The 20,549-nt window shown below is 42.8% G+C and overlaps 1 protein-coding gene across 1 annotated transcript in view; it reads left to right on the top strand.

Annotated features, from left to right (window-relative positions):
* Positions 1-12,004: 12,004 nt before the first annotated feature.
* Positions 12,005-20,549, top strand: part of LHFPL3 (LHFPL tetraspan subfamily member 3) — a 154,098-nt gene continuing 145,553 nt past the window's right edge. Inside the window, exon 1 of the mRNA XM_040971368.1 lies at positions 12,005-12,446. Coding sequence (XP_040827302.1) covers positions 12,005-12,446 — 442 coding nt within the window. The remainder of the gene's footprint in view (positions 12,447-20,549) is intronic.

Genomic DNA, 20,549 nt, shown 5'->3' on the forward strand with positions numbered 1-20,549 from the left:
CATCTTCCACTGCCTTCCCAGATGCAAAATAGGAAGCTGGATTGGAAATGGAGCAGCAGGAACGTGAACCAGTGCTCTGATATCAGATGCTGGCAGCATAAGCAGCAGCTTAACTCATTGTGCCACAATGCTGACCTCTGCATTGCCTCTTTCAGTATTTTCAGCAGTCCTCAAGTTGTCTCACCATTTTGTGCACATGGTACACTTAAAACGAGGCTGAGCCTCGCGAAATAATTCAGCCATGCTGACTAACGGAAAAAAAAAAACACAAAAACATAAAGCAGGATTTAAGTCCACACAGTCAAACTCAAAGTCTGGACCTGGCACAGCAGCAGCCTAATGCCTAAAGTCATTGACTTGAACATGCCAGGATCCCATATGGACATCAGTTCTAATCCCAGCAGCTCCACTTCCATCCAGCTCCCTGCTTGTGGCCTGCGAAAGCAGTCGAGGATGGTCCAAAGCTTTGGGACCCTGCACCCTCGTGGGAGACCTGGAAGAGATTCCGGACTGCTGGCTTTGGAATGGCTCAGCTGCACTGTAACAGGCACTTGGGGAGTAATCAATGGGCGGAAGATTTTCCCCTCTGTCTCTCCTCCTCTCTGTATATCTGAATTTGCAATAAAAGTAAATAAATCTTTTTAAAATGCTTGGTAGTGTCTATTCACAATGTACTCTGCTTATTCAGGTATTGTCAGTATATTCAGGTAAAGTCATTGAACTTTTATGAGTAGCCTGCAACGGAATTTACCAAGGTGTACTCCAGGAAGACATTAGGGCTGTAACCTCTGCTACTATGTTCAAAAGCTGTGTCAGCTTTATCAGCAACTATGATGCATTCAGTCCAGACAGCCCTGTTTTTACATACCCAGCAATACACCTGCTATGAAACACACAAAAAATAAAGAGCCTACCCCATCCCAGGCCCTTTTGCCCCAAAAGTAATATCTTTGAATATTTCTTGCATCCATTATTTCTGTTAAGCTGCTTCTTCAACCTGTCACAAAGTTATCATCTGACTGAAACCTTTATCATCAGGATTAGAAAGCAATGTAATAATGTAACTCAATGTGAAATAAAGACAGTCAAGAAGACAATGAAGAAGAAGCAAGTAGGCAGAAGTAAAGCAGAGGTGGATGGCACTGAGTGAAAGGCACACAGTTCTTTATGTTCACAGCATTTCTCGCTGACTCTTTGATGGTTCATTCCCCTTGGTTCAACTATTGAGGTGTTTGCTTGGAAAGCACTTTTGAGAGTCACCAACTATTCAATTTGATTTATTGATCTTGACAGCCTAGTATGGATATTTAGTCATTCCAGTATTAATCTCTATTTTATGCTCCATTTCTCTTTCACTCTGAAGCAAATCACCCAAAACTCAGTGGTTTAAACATTAGCCGTTTATTCTAAGGCCGGGCTTGGCGGAGATGGCTCTTCATTGCTCCTCACAGTACAGTAGATGAAGTGGCCTCAGCCAGCTGCAGCAGGGAGACTCATGTTCAAGATGGCTCACACAATTGCTACTGGACAGTGCTGGCTGTCAGCTGGGAGCTGAGCCAGGACAGTGGACTAGAAGTCTCGGTCACCTGTCTTGCAGATCTGTGCCCTTGACATCTCTCAAAAACACCAAGCACAGCCCCTTTATGGTCTGGTCCTAGAAGTCACGTAGCAATACGTACAGATTCCAGAAGGAGCGGACATTATTTTCCTCTTCCCCAGTCAACCACTACCACACCTGTTCATCAGTGGGAAGAATCTTAAAAATACAGCAAATATTAAAAAAATACACATTGAATGAAAGATAATGTTGGGAAACTTTTGGCAAATCCAACTTGGCATGTCGTATGTGTCCATTCATTCACTCAACGAATATTTATTGAATATAAAATTAGAGGTTCTACCTTTGGTGGTGAGAAAAAAACACACATGACTGATATATATGGGAGAAATAATAATTATTCAGTCACATAAACAGATGTATGATTTTTAACAGCATTAACATCAATAATGGTACAAAAGAGAGGGCCATGGTGCTATGAAGCCTCAAGAATAAAGAAATCTGAAATGCTGATTTCTTAGTTTGTTTTCTACAGTTATAATAAAATACCCAAGACTGGGTAGTTTATAGGGGCATTTCTTGCAGTTCAAGACCAAATACTATGTCATTATATGGTGGGAAAGAGGATGGAAGAGTAACAAAAATGTTTTCTACCTCCCTTACCAAACCACTAATCCCATCACAGGACCCACTCTCCTGATCCCATCTAATGCTCATTATGTCCTAACTCACCTTCAAAAAATCATAAACATGTACATTTGGGGATTACAATACCAACATGTGAAGTTTTGGGAGACAGTCTCAAAACAAAAGTTCGTTTTTCTAGCAAAAAAAAAAAAAAAAAAAGGAACTGAAATCCGAACTATAAGTAACGATAAATGGCTTTAAAGAGCATTTCATGTGTAAGGAACAGTGGCCTAGTGCGGCAGGGAATGTGGTCAGGACAGAGACTTAAAAAGCCCTGTGTGGCTGGAGATGTGAATGAGGAAGTAGGAGTGGACTTGTGTGAGGCTGGGGAAGCTGGCTGAGGTATTCAGAGCAAGCAAGGATACCTCACCTTTAATCTCAGTGTGGGTAGGTCCTTTGAAGTGCTCTCAGCGGGGGAAACGACATAACCAGGTTTATATTTCAAACAAGTATACTTTGCTCAGCAGGAAGGGTGAGTGAGAAAGGGTTGGAAAGCAAGGCTGATGTGACTGCAGTGAGACAAGAGGTGATTAATAGCTCAGATTAGCACATCGATTCAAGAAGCAGACAGCAGCAATTACATGTCATCAGATGGATGACCTGGAAGAAATGGTTTAATTAATGAACAAATTTATAACTGCTAGTGATATGGAAGTAGTTGTTGAAGATACTCCAACAGGTGTTGCGTTATCGTTTAGTGGGTTAATCCACGCCTTAAGATACCCAGAATCCGTATCGGAGTGCCTGGTATTGAGTCCTGCCTCTGCTTCTTTTCTAGATTCTTGTCAATGTGCCAGCAGGCAGCAGAGGATGGCTCCTGCCACTCCTGTGGGAGAGTTGGATGTAATTTCTGGCTCCTGGATTCAGGCTGAGCTATAGCAGGTGTTTGGGGAGTAAACCATCAGATGGAAGATTCTCTCTATCTCTCGCTCTCTCTCTTTCTCTCTGTGTCTTCTCTTTCTCTGTCTCCCTTCTTCTCAAAATAGATAAATAAATCAATGAATAAATATATGTTAAAAAGGTTTCCAACAGAGAAAAGTCTAAGACCTAATCACTGGAGAATTTTACAAAACATTGAAAGAATTAATGCCAATATTCCTCCAAGAGTTTCAAAGAATTGAAGAGAAGGGAACATTTTCAAACTCATTCCATGAAGTCAGAATTACTGGGATGGGGGGGGGAGGGGAAAGGTGACGACACAGTAAAAATACTGCAATGCAAAAATCTTCAAAAACAGTAATACTGAACTGAATTCAGTATAGTCCTTGACCAAGTGGCCTTTACATGTTAGATGCAAAAATGCTTTAGCATATAAAAATAAATTATTGAAACACAGCACATTAACAGAGTGAAGAACACATACCACATGGTTATCTCAACTGATGCAGAAAAAAGACTTTAAGAAAATCCAGCATTTTTCCTAACACAAACATTCAGCAAGCTGAAAATCAAAGGAAACTGCCTCAACATGAAAGCTTGATTATTTAAAAAATGATAAGCAACAACAACAAAAAAAACCCCACAAACCAGCAAGCCCAGAGCTAACATCATACCTTAGGTGAAAATGCAGGATCAAGGCAAGGGCACCCACTTCCCATTACTACTCAACAGAGTAGTGGAATTCCTTGCTAGAGCAAAGAGACAAGCAAGGAAAGGTATTCAAATTGGAAAGGAGAAGTAAGCTTACTTCTGTTCACAGAACACAGTATCAGAGCAAACCCTGAAGGTAAACCTGTGAAAACTATTTCAAAGGATGGTATTTGGTGCAATGGTTAAGATGCCCCATAATTAAATCTTAATATAAAAATTGCTCAATGGGGCAGTAGTCTACTATCTAAGGTCCTAGCCTTGTATGCGCCAGGATTCCATTTGGGTGCCGGTTCTAATCCCAGCGGCCCTACTTCCCATCCAGCTCCCTACTTGTGTTCTAAAAGCAGTCCAGGATGGCCCAAAGCCTTGGGACCCTGTACCCACGTGGGAGATCCGGAAGAGGCTCCTGGCTCCTGGTTTTGGATTGGTGCAGCTTTGGCTGTTGCGGCCGCTTGGGCAGTGAATCAATGGTTTCTCCTCCTCTCTGAGTTTCCAATAAAAAAAACTTTTAGAAAATTACTCAGTGATATTAAGTTGTGAAAGATAGTGTTTCTAGATATAAAATTTTAGCTTTGTAGTTTTGTTCTTCTTTCTGCACTTCAAGGATGCCTTTCTTGTTTTCAGTGTTGCTGATGACAAGTTGAGCTTTCACTATTTTGTGTTTTAGGAGTTTTTAAGTCTAGATATGGATCGCTATGTGTTTATCGTAATTGGGATTTTCTAACCTCCTCAGGACTATCGATTAGTGTTTTCACCAAACGCAATAACTGTTCAGCTATTATTTTTTTGAGACAGACTTCATGAAACGCATTATGTATTTATTGGCACATTTGATATTGTGCTACAGGTTGCGACAACTCTGTTTATTTTCTTCAGTTGCTCGTTGTTCCTCAGCTTTGATAGTTTATATTGATTTGTCTTCGTGTTAACTAATGATTTGTTTTACTATGTCACATCTTCTATTGAATCGTGCTAGTGACTTTTTTCATTTTGGTTCATTTGGTTATTTTTTCAACTCCAGGATTTCTCTCTCTCCATCTCTTTTCTCTCTGTGTGTTTTTATGTATTGAGAGTCCCGATTTGTTGAGTAGTAGTGATCAGCATTTTCTTTAAATTTTCTTTATTTTATTTGTTAGATCTATTTGGAGTAGCTGCTACAAATTTTCTGTCTGCTGAAACCAAAGCTGGATCTACTCAGTCAGCCTTCACCGAAGAATTCTTTTCCTTTGGATGATATTTCCTTGTGCTTTTACACATGTCATACTTTCTCGTCGAAAACAGAACATTCTAGATTCGTATTTTCCATCTTGAGATGGGCTTCTCAGTACTTGCTGCCCTTCATTGGTAGAGTATACCTCTTGGTATGTGGCTACCGACATCTGCTCAAGATTTTTAAAAATCATGATCCATTTATTTGTGGTTAGCTTGATTTTTCAGATGATTCTCCTGAGTCTGTAGAGTTCAAAGGTCAGGTAGTGATTTAGGTAGAGGTTATGTTCAAATACGCCAAGCGTGTAAAGTTTCTTTCCTCTGACAGCGGGTTTCAATATTTCTCAAATCTGTCTCCGATTTTTCTTTTCCCCAAAATCTTTTCTTATCTCCCCTGAATGTACATCTAATTCCTCAGTTAGCCAGGGATGTGCGGAAAGCTTATCCAGCTTTTCTGCGTTTCTCTTTTCCAAGGTACCCTCATTAAATTTCTGACTAGTCCAGGCTTGTCCCTACCGAGACCTAAGTCGAGCAGAACTGTGGGATGTTCATGGTAATTGTCTGCTGAGCTTACAACTTTCAATAGTAATGCGTTTGGCATGAATTCTTTTATTTTTGTCCTTTATTCCATATCAAGTCTCCCCTCTCCACTGGATCTGCTGGAGTTCCGCCCTGTGAAAACTAATAGAGGAAATGTGCCACATCAGGCAAAAGGTCACAGACTCCATTTTTCTTAGGCAAACACCAGCCATCCTTCGTGACTAAAAAAAAAACTCCCAGTTTGTTTTTGGTCTTTAGTCAATCCACAGAACCCTGCATGGCAGTTTCGATCATTCTATTGTGTTTTAGTCTTTGGAGATGACATGCGAACTACATACTGCCAAGACTTGAAATTGATTAGATTAAGATTTATGCTTAATATTTAATCACCAACCTATTTCAGTGACATCGTGGTAGTGTTTTTATAAATAACTGTTGCATATACACTAGATATTTGCTTTCTTTGAAGATATAATACTCAAATTTGGAAAGTGTTGCCATTGACTTCTGAGAATTCATAAGGGAGCATTTTTTTTCTTTCACTCTGAAACGAAACACTATTTTTGATGTAGACACATTAATAGGCTGAAGCATATGTCATGTCTCAATATTGTAAAGCGAAGAAATTCATTATAAGTTTAGTTTTTCATTTGTCATTTTTATTCCAGCTTGTGAATTTTCCCATAAAAAGGAAACGTATATTCTTCAATAAAAGAACAAGTGAGATGAAATGTTTATTCAGAATGAAATAGCCTGAAGCATTTCAATGAAACATGCATAGGCACGTTGTCTTTCCAGGAAACACCTGAAAAGGATGGGCAGGATAAGCTTCTATCAGAAGGCAGAGTGAACGCCCTGGGCTCTGCTCTTGGTTTTTTTTTGGTCAGTTGTTTCCTGTAGGAGAATTATTCTCACCCACCACACTGACATTTGACTTCCTTTCCTTATAGTTTTTGTTGGCTCAGTGGAATATGATGTAATATACCGCCTGTTGCCTTGGAGCAGGAATTCTAGATGCTGTTCTATAACGGACCCAAGCCTCGAACGTGTTTGTTCTCTCTCGTAACACCGCATGTTCCCAATAGGGTCTGACTTTTCAAGTTGGAGCTCAGCCAAGAAAGACTCAGCCTTTTTTAATATATATGTTTAAAATTGTTTCACTTCCATAAAAAGAGAAATTTCATGATACAGATTTAGCAACTTCGTGTTACTTCCCAGTCTGCCCGTCTTCCTGGTCTCATTCCCCACCATCCCTCTTCCATCCTTATTGCTATTTTTCCCCTGATTTTTATAATGCATTATTTTTATTTCACTTTACAGTCATAATCTTAGCACTCCATTAGGCAAAGGTATCAGCACCTAGCAAGCAAAAAACTGATCTGTTTTCAAAAATCCTGTTTCTTGAGTGTAGAGACAAAACCATATTCAAATTCCAAAATGTCAATCTCACTTATACTTATTAATTAATGCACAAAGTACGTTAATTATGACAGATCAGGGAGAATATTTGTCTTGGCTTATTTTGATTGACTTATTTCACTAAGCACAATGGATTCCAGTTGGGTCCATTTAGTGGCAAAAAATTAGATTTCATTTTTTATTGGCTGAGTAGTATTCCATTATATATAATTCATAATATAATATATGTAATATATAATTGGAATATATATTCTGATCTATAACATATAATATAATCCTTTCTATATTATATACCATTCCATTATATATAATAATAATCTAATACAATATCATATTTTCTTTATCCAGTCATCAGTTGATGGGCATCTGAGTTGATTTCATATTTTAGTCGATGGGAGTTGAGCTGCTATAAATATATGGGTGCAGATAATGCTCTCACATGCTGATTTCATTTCATTTGGATAAATTCCCACGAGTGGGGTGGCTGGGTCATGTGCCGGATCTATTTTTAGCTACTTGAGAAGGAAGACGAGGTCTTTCGTCAGAACTACTGCCTCGTGACAGCCAGTCACCAATCAGGCCGTGATCGTGTTTACAAGTGATTCTGTTAATAAGTCAGTGACAGCGCGTTTGGGTTACTTTTCCAGAAAAGTGACGAAGACAGGCATAGGATTTGGAAATGTTCAGTTTTAAGAAAATGACTTTGGCTCTTAACTCTTGAGTTCTGGAAAACAAAACAAAACAAAACAAAAATGCTTTAAAGAAGACTGATTTACACAGAATCCAATTCCAAATTGAGGCAAGGAAAACAAGTAAAAAAAAAAAAAAACCGAGATGATAACTCCTATCTCCTGTTTCTCTGCTAGTTTTCACTTTTGCTTCTTACTGTTAAGCGGTATAGACCAAGGTGCAATGAGTTCAGTCCCGTGATCAACTTGACCTTGATTTACAGGGAGTGTTCAAACACTCAATCCATCTGATTGCCACCACTAACCCAGCGATGGATTAACCAAGAAGTAGTTCCTGATTTCTGAGAAGAGAAATAAAAGGGGATGAGGAGGGTAGAGAAAGAGCAGGAGACACTTGAAAAATGACTTTATTGTTAAAATCTTCACTTTCTGGAGTAGGAGCTGTTGGTGACCTTGGTAACAGTCCTAAAAATCAATTGAAGAAACAGATCTTCGGAAACCTTTCTTTGTGTCTCCATTATATAAGGTCACAAAAATGACTCATGCGAAATCCCTAAGCATTCATTGCTAGAAATACTGTACCTAAGGGGTTTCAGAAAAGCTTATTCATTTTATGTAAAAATGTTTTCCCCTTTATTAGATTTCATCTATTTTTTTTTTGCAAGTACTGGATTGTATTTCTTTTTATATATTTTTTCTCCCAAAATCTTCCTCTAAATTTACTGCAGAAATGAACCACCTTGGTGTTCACTTGTCTTTTCCCTTCACTTAAAATGGCCAAACTCGGAGTTCCCAAGAGCCTTGGGTTCTTTTGGTCACATCATAAGCAGACTGGGTCTGCATGCCAAATCTCTTGTCCTCCCGGGCTTTCACACCACGCCGTATTGTGTCAAAACATTAGCAATCCAGACTTGTCTATTTCACTGAGATCCCTTGGTCATGGCATTGTTGCCCGTCCAACTAGTCTAGTGCCTCCTCATCTACAGTTTTAGCCATCACCCATTGAGTCTGTGAGACGCGTGGGTATCAATACTGCCCCTTGGTGGCAGAGGAAAACATTTTACCAGTGAAGTTTGAGATTTGAGTGTTAACAGTGTTTCTAATCCCATGCACTTGAGGACACTGAATTCTACTTGTTATTTTAGCACATATGAATCATTTTATAATTTGAAAATATTTTTCTTTGTAAAAAAAAAGATTTTATTTTTATTTTATTGGAAAGGCAGGCAGGTTTACAAACAGAAGGAGAGACAGATCTTCAATTCTCTGATGGCCACTTCCCAAATGGCCACAAGAAGCCAGAGGTCTCTTCTGGCTCTGGCGTGTGGGTGCAGGATCCTAAGTACTTGGGCCATCCTCTGTTCTTTTCCTAGACTGTAAGCAGAGAGCTGGATGGGAAGTGGAGCATCTGGGACTAGAACTGACACCAATATGGGACATAGGTGGAAGATTAGCCTGTTGAGTCACCGTGCCAACTCCTCAAAATAGTGTTATGTCAACCACGATTTCTTAGTATGTTTCAAGCTAATTCTGTGATTTCTTCCACCCAAAGCAGCTTTTCTGGTCACATCCAATTTGAGGAAAGCTGTGTGTAGCCCAGATGCGCTCCCAAAGTCTACACAGAACAACCTTCAAATTTCAGATTAGGGATAAGAAGAATCTTACATGTGGAATTCTAAGACCGCTGTTGGGGTGGGTGATGGAGAAGGTTTGGAAAGGGGTTGGAGGACCATCTGCATTCGTTGGTGGCTCCTCTGGAATTCCTGGAGTCTTCAGTTATCTCCTGCTTCCTCCTAGAAGTGTCTGGTGGAGACACCGTGCAAGTGACAAGCAGGATTGGTGGTCCAACCTCAAGGAACAACAGTTCAGATCCCCAGGAGGAATGCACCGAATGCTCTGGGTGCTCAGGTGGAATCCGCAGGAGGAATGCTGAGCCCTGGCAGGTCAGCAGGGCACTGGCTCAGCTCCCATTTCTAAGCTGCTCTGGAGAAGCAAGCGTGGAGGCCACAAGCATGCCCCTGACTGGATGGGGGATTCTGAGCCTGAAGCCTGAGGCAATTCCAACCCTGAAATCAGAATTAGGCTCTCCTTGGGCAGGACTCAAACAGAAAAGTGCTTTCAATCACAGTATCGGAATCTTAGTCTCGTTTTTGTCCTGGAAAGGCAATTTTAGCACTAACGTCTTTTGTGCCTCTCAGCCTTCCCTGCTCAGCAATCTCTTATCTCATCCACCCCTATGGAAACAGTAAGATCTCTTTTAGACATTGACTTTGAAGAAAGACTACTTTATAAAAACAAGTGGGGGGGGGGCACTTGAGGACTTGGTATAGTCAGTAGAAATGACTGACACACAGCCTGCCAAATGGTCTGATTTCCCTCATAATATCAACTCCTCCACTCAACAGTCTCTTTTCACTGACCAGCAATTTCAGGGGCAAGTTAAGAGTCAGGCAACCTGACTCTAAGTTTCAACTCTCCCCTGCCATCCACACAATGATGAGACATCATGGCGACTTCTATTTTTAGAGAGTTGCAAGTGTTGTATCGGGCTGGTCCATAATTAGGCCATCTTCCTCTTCACCTCCTCTCTGCCACTTCCCTGCCCGAATCCTCCTGATATTTTATAGAACTCATGAGAGTCTGTGACCACAGTTGTCAGAAATCCTTCCACACCTAGACTTAGATGTCTTGCTGCTGAATTCTGCCCGCTGTGGATCTTCAGAGCCTGGATCTGTGCTGTCTGCTGACGCTGACACTTTCAAATCCTTTCCGAGTTTCAGCAACAAACTCCTCATCGTCTTGTGCGTCTCACAGCCTCATTCCCTTCGGGTCGCATTCTCTCTCTTTTTCCATGCAGTCTTAAACCACTGGGCTATCAGATGAGCAGCATGCTAAGCCCTCACCGCTTAGGCCATGATTGCCTCTTTCCATAAAGTAGCCATTTATTAGAATCAGTTAAGCACAGACTCTAGGGTTCTAATTCTCTCTTCTTTCAACCAAGAGAATTCAGTGGTGGATTTCAAATGATTTGTTCCTGAAACCAGTTCCTACTGTTGAGCCAGTTAGTTCAGTAGCCTAGAGGAGGGTTGTATGTTGCTTTCTGCCAGTCCCAAGGAAGCCAATGGGCAACCAATAAAAACTAAGAAACACAGTTTGAAAGATGGAAAAACTGAAGAAGGCAACATCAATGGGTTTCTGCCTAAGAAGAGTCACACTGGCCACCCCACCCTATGTTTGTGAACAAGCTACAATCTTCACTCTTTTTCTAGGGTAGGGGCAGTTTCCATGCACACAGGGCAAGGTTTGGGGAGGGGAGGTGGGAAATGATCTGACTTAAGGGAAAGTAGGGGGCATCCATGATGGATCCGAGAGGGAAAACGCCAGAGGGAGACCAGCTCAGTGGCGCAGGTAGAGGACACTCTTGCGGAATATGCCTTGCCCAACTTCTCTGCCTCCACCTGAGGACCCCAGGCAACCGAGGAGTGACCCAGAGGCACCGTGTGTCACAGAGAAGTCTCCCAGAGGACCTTGCCCTTCTCCTTTCTTTCGCCACCGGTGGTGGCCAGCACCTGTTCCTGGGGGCTCCTCTGCAAAGATGCTGTGGTCCAAACAAGGTCTGCTGCCACATCACCAGCCTCTTTTAATACGCACCGGGATCCGGAGGGTTGTCTCTGGGATCCCAGTGGGCGCTCTCTCACGCAGTACCACTCCCCTCCTCCCCCTGCAGTTCCAAGCCCTCTGCCAGCCACTCCAGGGGCATCCCAGGGTCGTTGCATCCTTCTAGCTCCTGGGTTCCCCCGCGACAATGTGGGGTGGCACAGGCTGGAAGATGCGCGCACCAGGGAGTGGTGTGTGTGTGTGTGTGTGTGTGTGTGTGTGTGTGTGTGTGTGTGTGCCGGGGGTCAGCAAGGGGGATGTGCGTTTTGCGAGCTTCAGCTGCAACAGAGGGGTGCAGGGGCAGAGGGAGGGGGCAAGGAGAGCTGCCCCCTTCTACCCCCAGGGTCCAGAGGGAAGGAAGGAGGGGGCCAAGCAAATAGGTAGGTAGGGAGGGGGCTGTGAGGCGGGTGCTCGGCGCTCCCCCGCCCTCCTTCCGGGAGCGGGGCTGCGGACTCTGGAAGTGGGGCCATCGGCGGGGCCGAGGCGGAAGGCAGGGAGTTGCAGCGCGCGCGGCGCGGCGAGTGGCTCCCGTGCGCGTACCAGGCGGGGGAGGCGGGAGGACCCGGCGGGCGGAGGAGGGGTGAGGAGGAGGAGGGAGAGGGCGAGGGAGAAGAGAAGGAGGAGGAGGAGGAGGAGGAGGGGGAGGCGGGGGAGAATGCCCGGAGCCGCCGCCGCTGCCGCCGCCGCCGCCGCGATGCTCCCGGCTCAGGAGGCCGCCAAGCTGTACCACACCAACTATGTGCGGAACTCGCGGGCCATCGGCGTGCTGTGGGCCATCTTCACCATCTGCTTTGCCATCGTCAACGTGGTATGCTTTATCCAGCCCTACTGGATCGGCGACGGCGTGGACACCCCGCAAGCCGGCTATTTCGGGCTCTTCCACTACTGCATTGGCAACGGCTTCTCCCGGGAGCTGACCTGCCGGGGCAGCTTCACCGACTTCTCCACGCTGCCCTCTGGAGCCTTCAAAGCCGCCTCCTTCTTCATCGGCCTCTCCATGATGCTCATCATCGCCTGTATCGTTTGCTTCACCCTCTTCTTCTTCTGCAACACGGCCACAGTGTACAAGATCTGTGCCTGGATGCAGCTCACCTCCGGTGAGTGAGGGAAGGAGGGAGGCAGTGCGCGCTCCTGACGCCGCGCGCCACCGCCAGGGACCACCCCGGGTGTCCCGGGGCGGCCAGGGGGAAATGGGGGAGCTGGATCACGAGGAGCCCTGCGAGGCTGGAACCCTGGGCAGATGGGGAGCTCCCCACAGCCCGGCCACTCAAGCCTCGCTCCCTGGCTTTCGGGGACCCCTGAAGTGCCGGGGAGCGCCCCCACCCCATACATGCACACACCCCTCCAGGGGACTTGCTGGAGATTGGGCGGCTCTGGAGCTGAATCTGTTCAGAACTGAACATAAGGGGAAGGAGAGAGGCTTAGGGGTTGACCCTGCGAGGTGAAAGAGGATTTGAAGGGGCTGTGTGGCTGGAGCAGCCCCTCCTCTCCGCCCCTGGCTGGCTGGGATTGAGTGTTCGCTCTCTTCACCTGGCTGGGGACTGGGTCGAAAATGATTTCTTTCGGCATCTGACCGTCCACCTACTAGACGAATAAATCCCAAGGCTGTTGTGGGGTTCACCCTTTAGAGGGGAAAAAAAATGTCTCTTCGAATCTTCCCTCTGATTCCTCCAATGTCAAGGCTTCGTTTTACCTTCTGGTCAAACAACCAGAGGTCCTGCCGCTTCGGCTGTCAGCACAGAGGACTCCCTCAACTCTTCCTGGGAGACGAGGCCAGTGAGAGGAAAAAGCCTGCTTTATTAGTGGCTCTGCTCACTCTTTGCCTCTGGACCCTAGGTTGTTGCTAACTCGACAATCTCGAAGTACTTTCTTTCCTTTTTTTTTTTTTATCCCCCCCCTCCCCCCCGGAGCGTCAAAGATACCTTTAACTCAGAGGGGATGGGAGGTACCTTTCCTGGTGTCTTTGAAGAATCCCCAAACAGGACTGACTTTTGTACTTCCTCTGATGCTGGGATGCCCCGCCTGCCAGCCGCCTTGGGTGCCCTCCTTTCCCCAGCCAAGAGTCCTTGGATTCCTTGGCACCTCGCTGTTGCCACATTGTTGAGGTCCGTTGGGAGGTTTTGGGAAGGTTGGTCTGGGTATGGAGCCCATATTCCTCTTTTGTGCGTCATTTGACTCTTTAAAGACGTCGGTTTCAAAATGCTGCCCTTTGTCCTATTCCTGGGAAGGTGTCTTTTCTGCAGAGTTGGGATTGTGTGTCTCTGAAGGTGCTCCAAGACAACCTTTAGGCTCACGGGGTTCGCAGATTGGAAGGGCTTGGGGGAGACCGAACTTGCAAGTCTTCAAGTGATTGTTTGGTCCTGAGAGGTGTCTTGGTTAAATTGTGATGTGCCAGTCAGTGGAGGGGTGCACACACTGGGGCGGACGTGGGCAGCAGCAGAGACCACTCCTCACCCCTCCATGGCCCCCTTTCCCTTCCTCAACCCCCCAGCTCCTACAAGAGCTCTGGTTCTGTGTATGGCGTCGTCCCTAATGGTAAGTTTTATGAACCTTTCAAGGGCAGAATCACTTGGAGAATTGAAATACATTCCTCCGTTTTGATTGTTTCCGACACTTATCTCTGATTTGACTTTGAAGAGAACAAGACATTCAGGATGCAGGTATTTGAGCAAAGAAATTGACCCTGCGCAGCTAATTTTAAATTTTTTTTCCAAGTTAAATGACCTATTTAGCCCAGTAATTTGAATGAGATTTTTTTCTTTAGAGGTCTGGAAGCAATTTGCAGGCAGGTTTTCAACGTCTTACTATGAAACAATACTTTCTTTTTATAAAATTTCATACTCCAAAAGCAAGTTTTTTTGTTGTTTTTAAAGGAAAGAACAAAGTTATCTTTTGCAATTACTAGCTTTGAAGTTAACACAAACTGCAATGATTGCAGTGTTTTATTTTTTGCCCTCTCCCCCCCCCACACACACCCCCGTTCCTGGAATAGAGCACACAAAAAAATCCCCCTTATCCTGGGCCGGTGAAACTCAATGTCATGCTTTCAGACATTGTACGCAAATACGCCATCCTGTTTTTTTATGCCACGCAACATGACATGACAGCCTGTGTACAAACCAAGGTGATAGAGACATTCACCTCATTTCAGAGAAGTCTGGATTCTAAGCTGGTGTACTTTAAAAAAAAAAAAAAACTCTTTTATTTGCAATGTTTGTGCTTTTACTTCTTGGCAAATTCTGGAATGTGATTTTATTTGTTAATGAAGTATATTTTGAAGGGAAGGATAGATGATCAGAAATGGATGAAACAAGCAGCAAAGACAGTTATATTAAGAGGATTGCTTTTTAAGGAATGGGTTGTGGAGCATGCTTCTGTAGAGTGTCGCATTCGACGTGCTTTTTGAGGTCTACGTCTCGAAGTCTCATGGCCACTGACCAGGTACTTTAATAGAATGCATGTGATGTTTCTTCGAAAGCTTTATTTCTAACCTGGAGGTTGTTTCTCTTTAATATCAGGTTTGGCGTTTCATATTCATAGTTTAACGGTACCGGGTCTAACATCAGGCGTAGTTTGGTAAACAGGAAAGATGACAGTGTGTCATATGACTGTCTAATCCTTATTGAATTCAATGATTAACTTGCATTTTTGCGATTTAAGTGTTTAAGACAGTAACGTCATAGGTTAGAACCCAGAATTCTATAGAATCTTGTATGAAATTATAGTAAGCTGATAAGACGGGTGACTTTCTTGAAGCCATCCCAACATCAAGAACTATTCCTTTTATGATCGTGAACCATGAAAATGATTTTACTGGACATGAAAATGGTGCTGCGCATCTACCCATAGGTGGGAAGGTGGGAACACCTACAACGAATGGCATGAGGACGAACACATCGCCATCCCCTTCTCCCTTTGATCGGCTTCCATCACGTGAATCTAGGTAGCTAATATGTCTATCACCTTTGGGCAGGATTCTGTACTGATGGGCCATGTGCAATAGAAAGAGCAAAGATGGAAGAAGAAAAAACACAATCCGCAAATAAGGTCAATCACGATCTGCTGAAACACAGAACTTTCCCAACCTCCTGAGGAGAGAAGAGACACTTCTCTCTTCTTTGTGATTTCCCTAACACCAGGGAAAAGATCTCTAAGTGATAAATCAGCATGGGCTTTTTGCGTGAATCAGCATGGACAAGGAACTTTGCTTCTCTGGAACAACTTGATTCTCATTTTATTTCTAGGTCCCTGTTCTCTTTAAAGGAATGCTTCTGAGTATCTTCTAAGTCTGCTCAGAGCCAAAACCCATAAAAATGCTTTGTTTGAGTCATTTTATTTTACTAACTCTAGGCCATCCGTTTGAATTTTTTTCAGAAGCTCATGCATTATCTATCAGAGCTCGACATTCATTCATTTATTTATTTCTCTCTCTCCTTCTGTCTCTCTCTCTGTTTCTCTCTTCTTCTTCTCCTCTTCCTCCTTTGTTTTCTTTTTTAGCAAAAATATTAAGGTGGAATTCAAGATTTCCTAGATGTTCAGTAGGATGTCTCCTCTAAAATTCATATTGAAAATCTCTAGTGTAGCAAGATTTGAGAGGTTTAGTCTGCAGGTGGTAATTGAGGTGTGGCTTTTAGGTGTCTTCAGTGGAAGGAGTTTTCTCTCTCTCTCCTCTCTCTCTCTTTCTCTCCCTTCCTTTCTATCTTTCCCTCCGTGTGAAGATACAGTTCCTCCCTTCTAGAGGACAAGACCACAAGACATTATCCTGGAAGAAAAAAGTAGTCCTCTTTGAAAAGGAGATGCCAGTACCTTGATCGTGAGCTTCCCAGTCTCGGGAACTGTGACAGAGCAAGTTTGCATTGTTTTATTTAAAAAAAAGACCCACTTCCAGGTACTTCCAGGTATCTTGTTGTTAGCAGGATAGTGGACTAGAGATCCGTCATGAATGACTGGGGCAGAGGTAGCAGATAAGGAGCCAGTAAGTGTCATCAGTGAAGAAAGGACACTGATTTAAGGTTGAATTTCCTTATTCAGGAGGGATAGAACAAAAGTGGATTGTATCTCCTCCTACCTCCTGGATTTCTCATCACTTGTCATTTCGGTTGTACCGACTGGAAGGGCCTCCAACAGCATCGGGCTTTGTGGCAAGCACAAAGGGTTGAATTTCTTAGTTTAGCTCAGTCTCCAAAACTTTTCCCACTGCATACCCCCATTTCAAGGTATCCTGCTTTTTCTTATATAAGTCACTGGTGTTTGAAATTATAGAGTGTTTGTGCATTTGTTGAATGATTTTCCCTTCAGTCCCCTTGGAATTTTCTTAGACTTTATCTATTTCTCTTTATGTAGTCTAGAGATCAAGACATGAACAGCAATCTTAACAGAAGTGAGCTTGAAGCCTGGCTCACACACTGTGACCTGAAGCACTCATCTTTTTGTCTCTCTGTTGCCTCTCTGCAAATAGGCTTGTGTATAATTGTACCGACCCCAGGCTCTTGATGGCAGGATTAAGCGAGCTAGTGTTTCTATCTAGTTGTTGGCTGATAGTCTACAACCAGGATATGGATGTTGGGTATGACCAGCTATCACTGTCTTATTATTGACATTGCTATATCATGGCACCGAGTAATATGTTAGGCACATGGAAGGTATTTGATAATGAGTGGATAATGAATTGCATGAATGTAGATGAGATGAATGATGAATGTGATGAAGCACAAAAGGAGAAAGGAGTTGATTTGAATTTCCGTGGGCCATGGTAAGAAGTGAAGGTTCCACACTTTCACGGCCCTATTTGGTTTTTAGAATCAACAGTAAGCACAATGAACAAATTCCTCCGTATTCTTTGATGGCAATGGTTGTGACTTGGTGGCCTCATTTGTGACTAACTTTTTTCCCCCCCAAAGGAGGCTTTTTATGATGTACAGTGAAGGATCTTTATCATAACTTTGATTACATCTGAAACCTTGGCAGATATTCACCTGCCATTTGATTTCTCAGGAAAAAGGATTTGCATCCTACCAAATGGTGGTAAGAAGCAGGAGACCCTGTGTTTGTGAATAGCGGTACCTGCTCAGGGTTGAATTTCGGTGTATACTTCTAGTTATCATAGAAGAGGTGTCCTTCCCAGGAATCCTGTTTCTTCTTGTGAGTATCTTCCTGGGGGAACCTGCCAAGCTCTTCAAGTGGGCTGCTGTTCCTTATGGGGCCCGGGTTGCGATGCTTGTAGCAAGGACGAGCTGGAAAAACAAGCACAAATGTACTCAGTGTTCAGGACCAAGATGTGAAGAAATAATTTTTGCCTCAATGATCCATCTATCTATCGTTGAGTTATGGAATGACCCAAAAGAGAGATTTATCCTTGCTGGAATGTTGAAAATGAAGGGAAAAATGTGTATGGCTTCTGTGATTTTTTATTTTCTAATTCTGTCCTTGTATATTGCATGCACTAGGAAACACACAAAGTTTTTTTTTTTGAAATTAAGAAATCAATTTTACAAAAAGCACATTTTCAATTTAGCCAGCCATAATTCCAAGAAAGTGATTTGATTTGGAAACTGTGACTGCAATGTGACAATAAACAAATTCCAGGAAATAAGTTAATGCAAACATCAGAACAAATGATCTTTATAATTTGAAATTTCAAGTGAACATCTGTGGAAAGTAATAGATCCCATGTAGCCCATCTGGTCTATGTAGTTAGGAGTTTTGTTTACTTATTTTAGTACAAAGCTGCACATTTAACAAATCTTTCCATGTAAGATGTTAATAAGGTGCTTCTTTATTTTATAAATAAACAGGCAATACACTCAAAGCCTAACCAGAGTGTGGGAGCAGATGCTTACCATGAAAACACCCGTTTAGTAATTGCTGCTTTTGTTTGGGGCAACGCTATGACCTGTAAGAGTCCAAGTGACCAGGCCAGTATATTACACTTTCTGCACGTTCCTCAGGAGTCTTGCAAAGTGAGCAAAATTTTAGATGAGAAATGAAAGAGTAGAGTATGTAGCTGGAGGTGCAGCGTGTGGCTCAGCGCTCCTCTGTGTGTGGTGTGAGGAGATAAACGATGGGAAGTGGAGTGGAGAGAATTGCCGCTCACACTGGCACGAAGCAAAGGACACCCTGGAAGCATTTTAATCCACAGACTGCAAAGCATGCTAACCAGCTTAGCTTTAAAGTGTGATTTCCAGAATATAGTTGAACTTTTGGAGGTCAACACCAGCTTTAATTAATATGAAATTCCCTTATCACAGTGAATCAACTGGGAGCTTTTTATTTGACATGGGGTGAGACCAAGGAACTGACCTTCGTTCTTACTAATAACCAGAAGATATTAATCATAACAGAGGCTTCCTCCTATAGCAAAAAGAAGACAAATTATTTGATAAGTGAAGCATCATGCTTTTTATGAAAAGTCAGTGGACCATTTCAGAGGAAAGAAATAAATAAGATCCCTCTCCTCTAGCATCCCGAGAGTTCATGTGATTCACACCATCAGGAAGAGCGTGAGCTCCCAAAGGGCAGCCATGATTCTGTGATGCTCCCTTGCTCAATGTGGCTGTTCCAGCTTGAGTTATTTTAACTGTGACCTCGAGTGTATTTCTCTCCTCTTTTGCTCAATACAACAGAAAGATGGGTGACTTGCGAGAGGAAGACAAGTCATTTCTTTTGACCGATAGAGACACGCATCGTATCTGACAAACATTGGACAACAAAAGAAGAAAGCAAACCATTCTGGAATAGAGTTACTGGCACGGAATGGCCATGTGTGAGCTCTGATGTCTTTCCCAGCCTCATGCAATGCAGCAGGGTTAGAAGCTACCTGTGTCTTTCCAACAGAAATATCCTAAAGGATATCTTGAGTGGAGTTAGTCTTCCAATCGCATGAAACTTTGAGATTGTAATCTACCATGAGAAGGTTCACAGTTCAGTAGCAATAATGCATGATTGGTAGCTGTACATTTTAAAAATAGAAACCTTAGCACTAAAGAAGACGTATGTGATCTACGCAATCAAGAGAGCTCTTAATATTTTTTTGCCTGTCACCGGTGGATGACAGGAGCTTGAGGGGAATTCAGTTTTAGGCTTGGGAGATAGTTCTATTAGGGCCATTCATGGAAGTATCTAGAAACTTCTTTTGGAAAAAGCCCGGTGGGGGTGAGTGTTTTTCATCACGGCTCTGGGTTGGCTTCAGTGATGACCAAGAGCAAGGTGCTGGAAAATCAACATGGGAGATGTGTATCATAATTGATAGGAAGCTCACTATTTGAAAAACACATAAACAGGCTCAGCCTGAAGAATGGCAGGGACATGGGGGAGAGGCAACAAAAATAAATGAAGTATGAATAGGACATGAATAATGAAATTCAAGGCTCTGAAAAGCATAATGAATTTCATAACATCAAAAGCACATTGAATTTGACATCATCAATGGCTTCGGTATTGACATTGGAAGTGCAGGAAGATGGAATCTTTATGGTGCAATCATATTAGGGAATCATATTATTCTTTAAGATCCAGATATTCAAAGGGAGAAGCAATCAAACTTCCTTTTTGACAGATAGAAATATGGAGTGGGATTAAAGGAACTATCATGAAGTTCAGTGGAAAACATTCTGATAGTTTCTCTTTGAAATCTAGCTACAGGTTGTTAAACTAAATTGATTTCTATATTGCCTTTATGAATAAAGGGGGCTTAAAGTGAAAATCTGGAGAAATATGTTTGTATTTTAAGAACGGGTTTAGTTACAAAATGAAAGATTAAGTGGCTTCATCTGATGTTAGATGATCAATAAAAAGCAATATTGTGAATCTGTGTGATGCTAAATTTGCTTAAGTTATCCTCTACATTTTAATTTGTTGACTGAGCAAAGCATAGTAATAGACCACCTGGTATGTTATGAAGACTTTTATACAGAAGGAATGCTGTACTATAAAGTTTAAAACTCTATTTAGTGACCTTTTAGTGCTCACTATAGCAGTTGGTAGGTAATTATCAACATTGGAACTTCTAAGAGTTTTGTGAAACTCTTTTTCTAGAATTATTTATATACTTGTATGTGGGGGGGTGGAGTCTATGCAATGTAAAAGATAGTACTTTCTGTAGGATGGGAGGATGGCACCATTCTGGAATAAAGATGGTGCAGTATGAATTTAGATAAAGAACCTCTTTGGAAATTTGTGCAATAATTAGACTCATGATTAGG

This window comes from Ochotona curzoniae, unplaced genomic scaffold (genome assembly GCF_017591425.1).
Source record: "Ochotona curzoniae isolate NIBS_2020 unplaced genomic scaffold, NIBS_Ocur_1.0 contig_21, whole genome shotgun sequence".
In the NCBI taxonomy this organism is placed as follows: Eukaryota; Metazoa; Chordata; class Mammalia; order Lagomorpha; family Ochotonidae; genus Ochotona; species Ochotona curzoniae.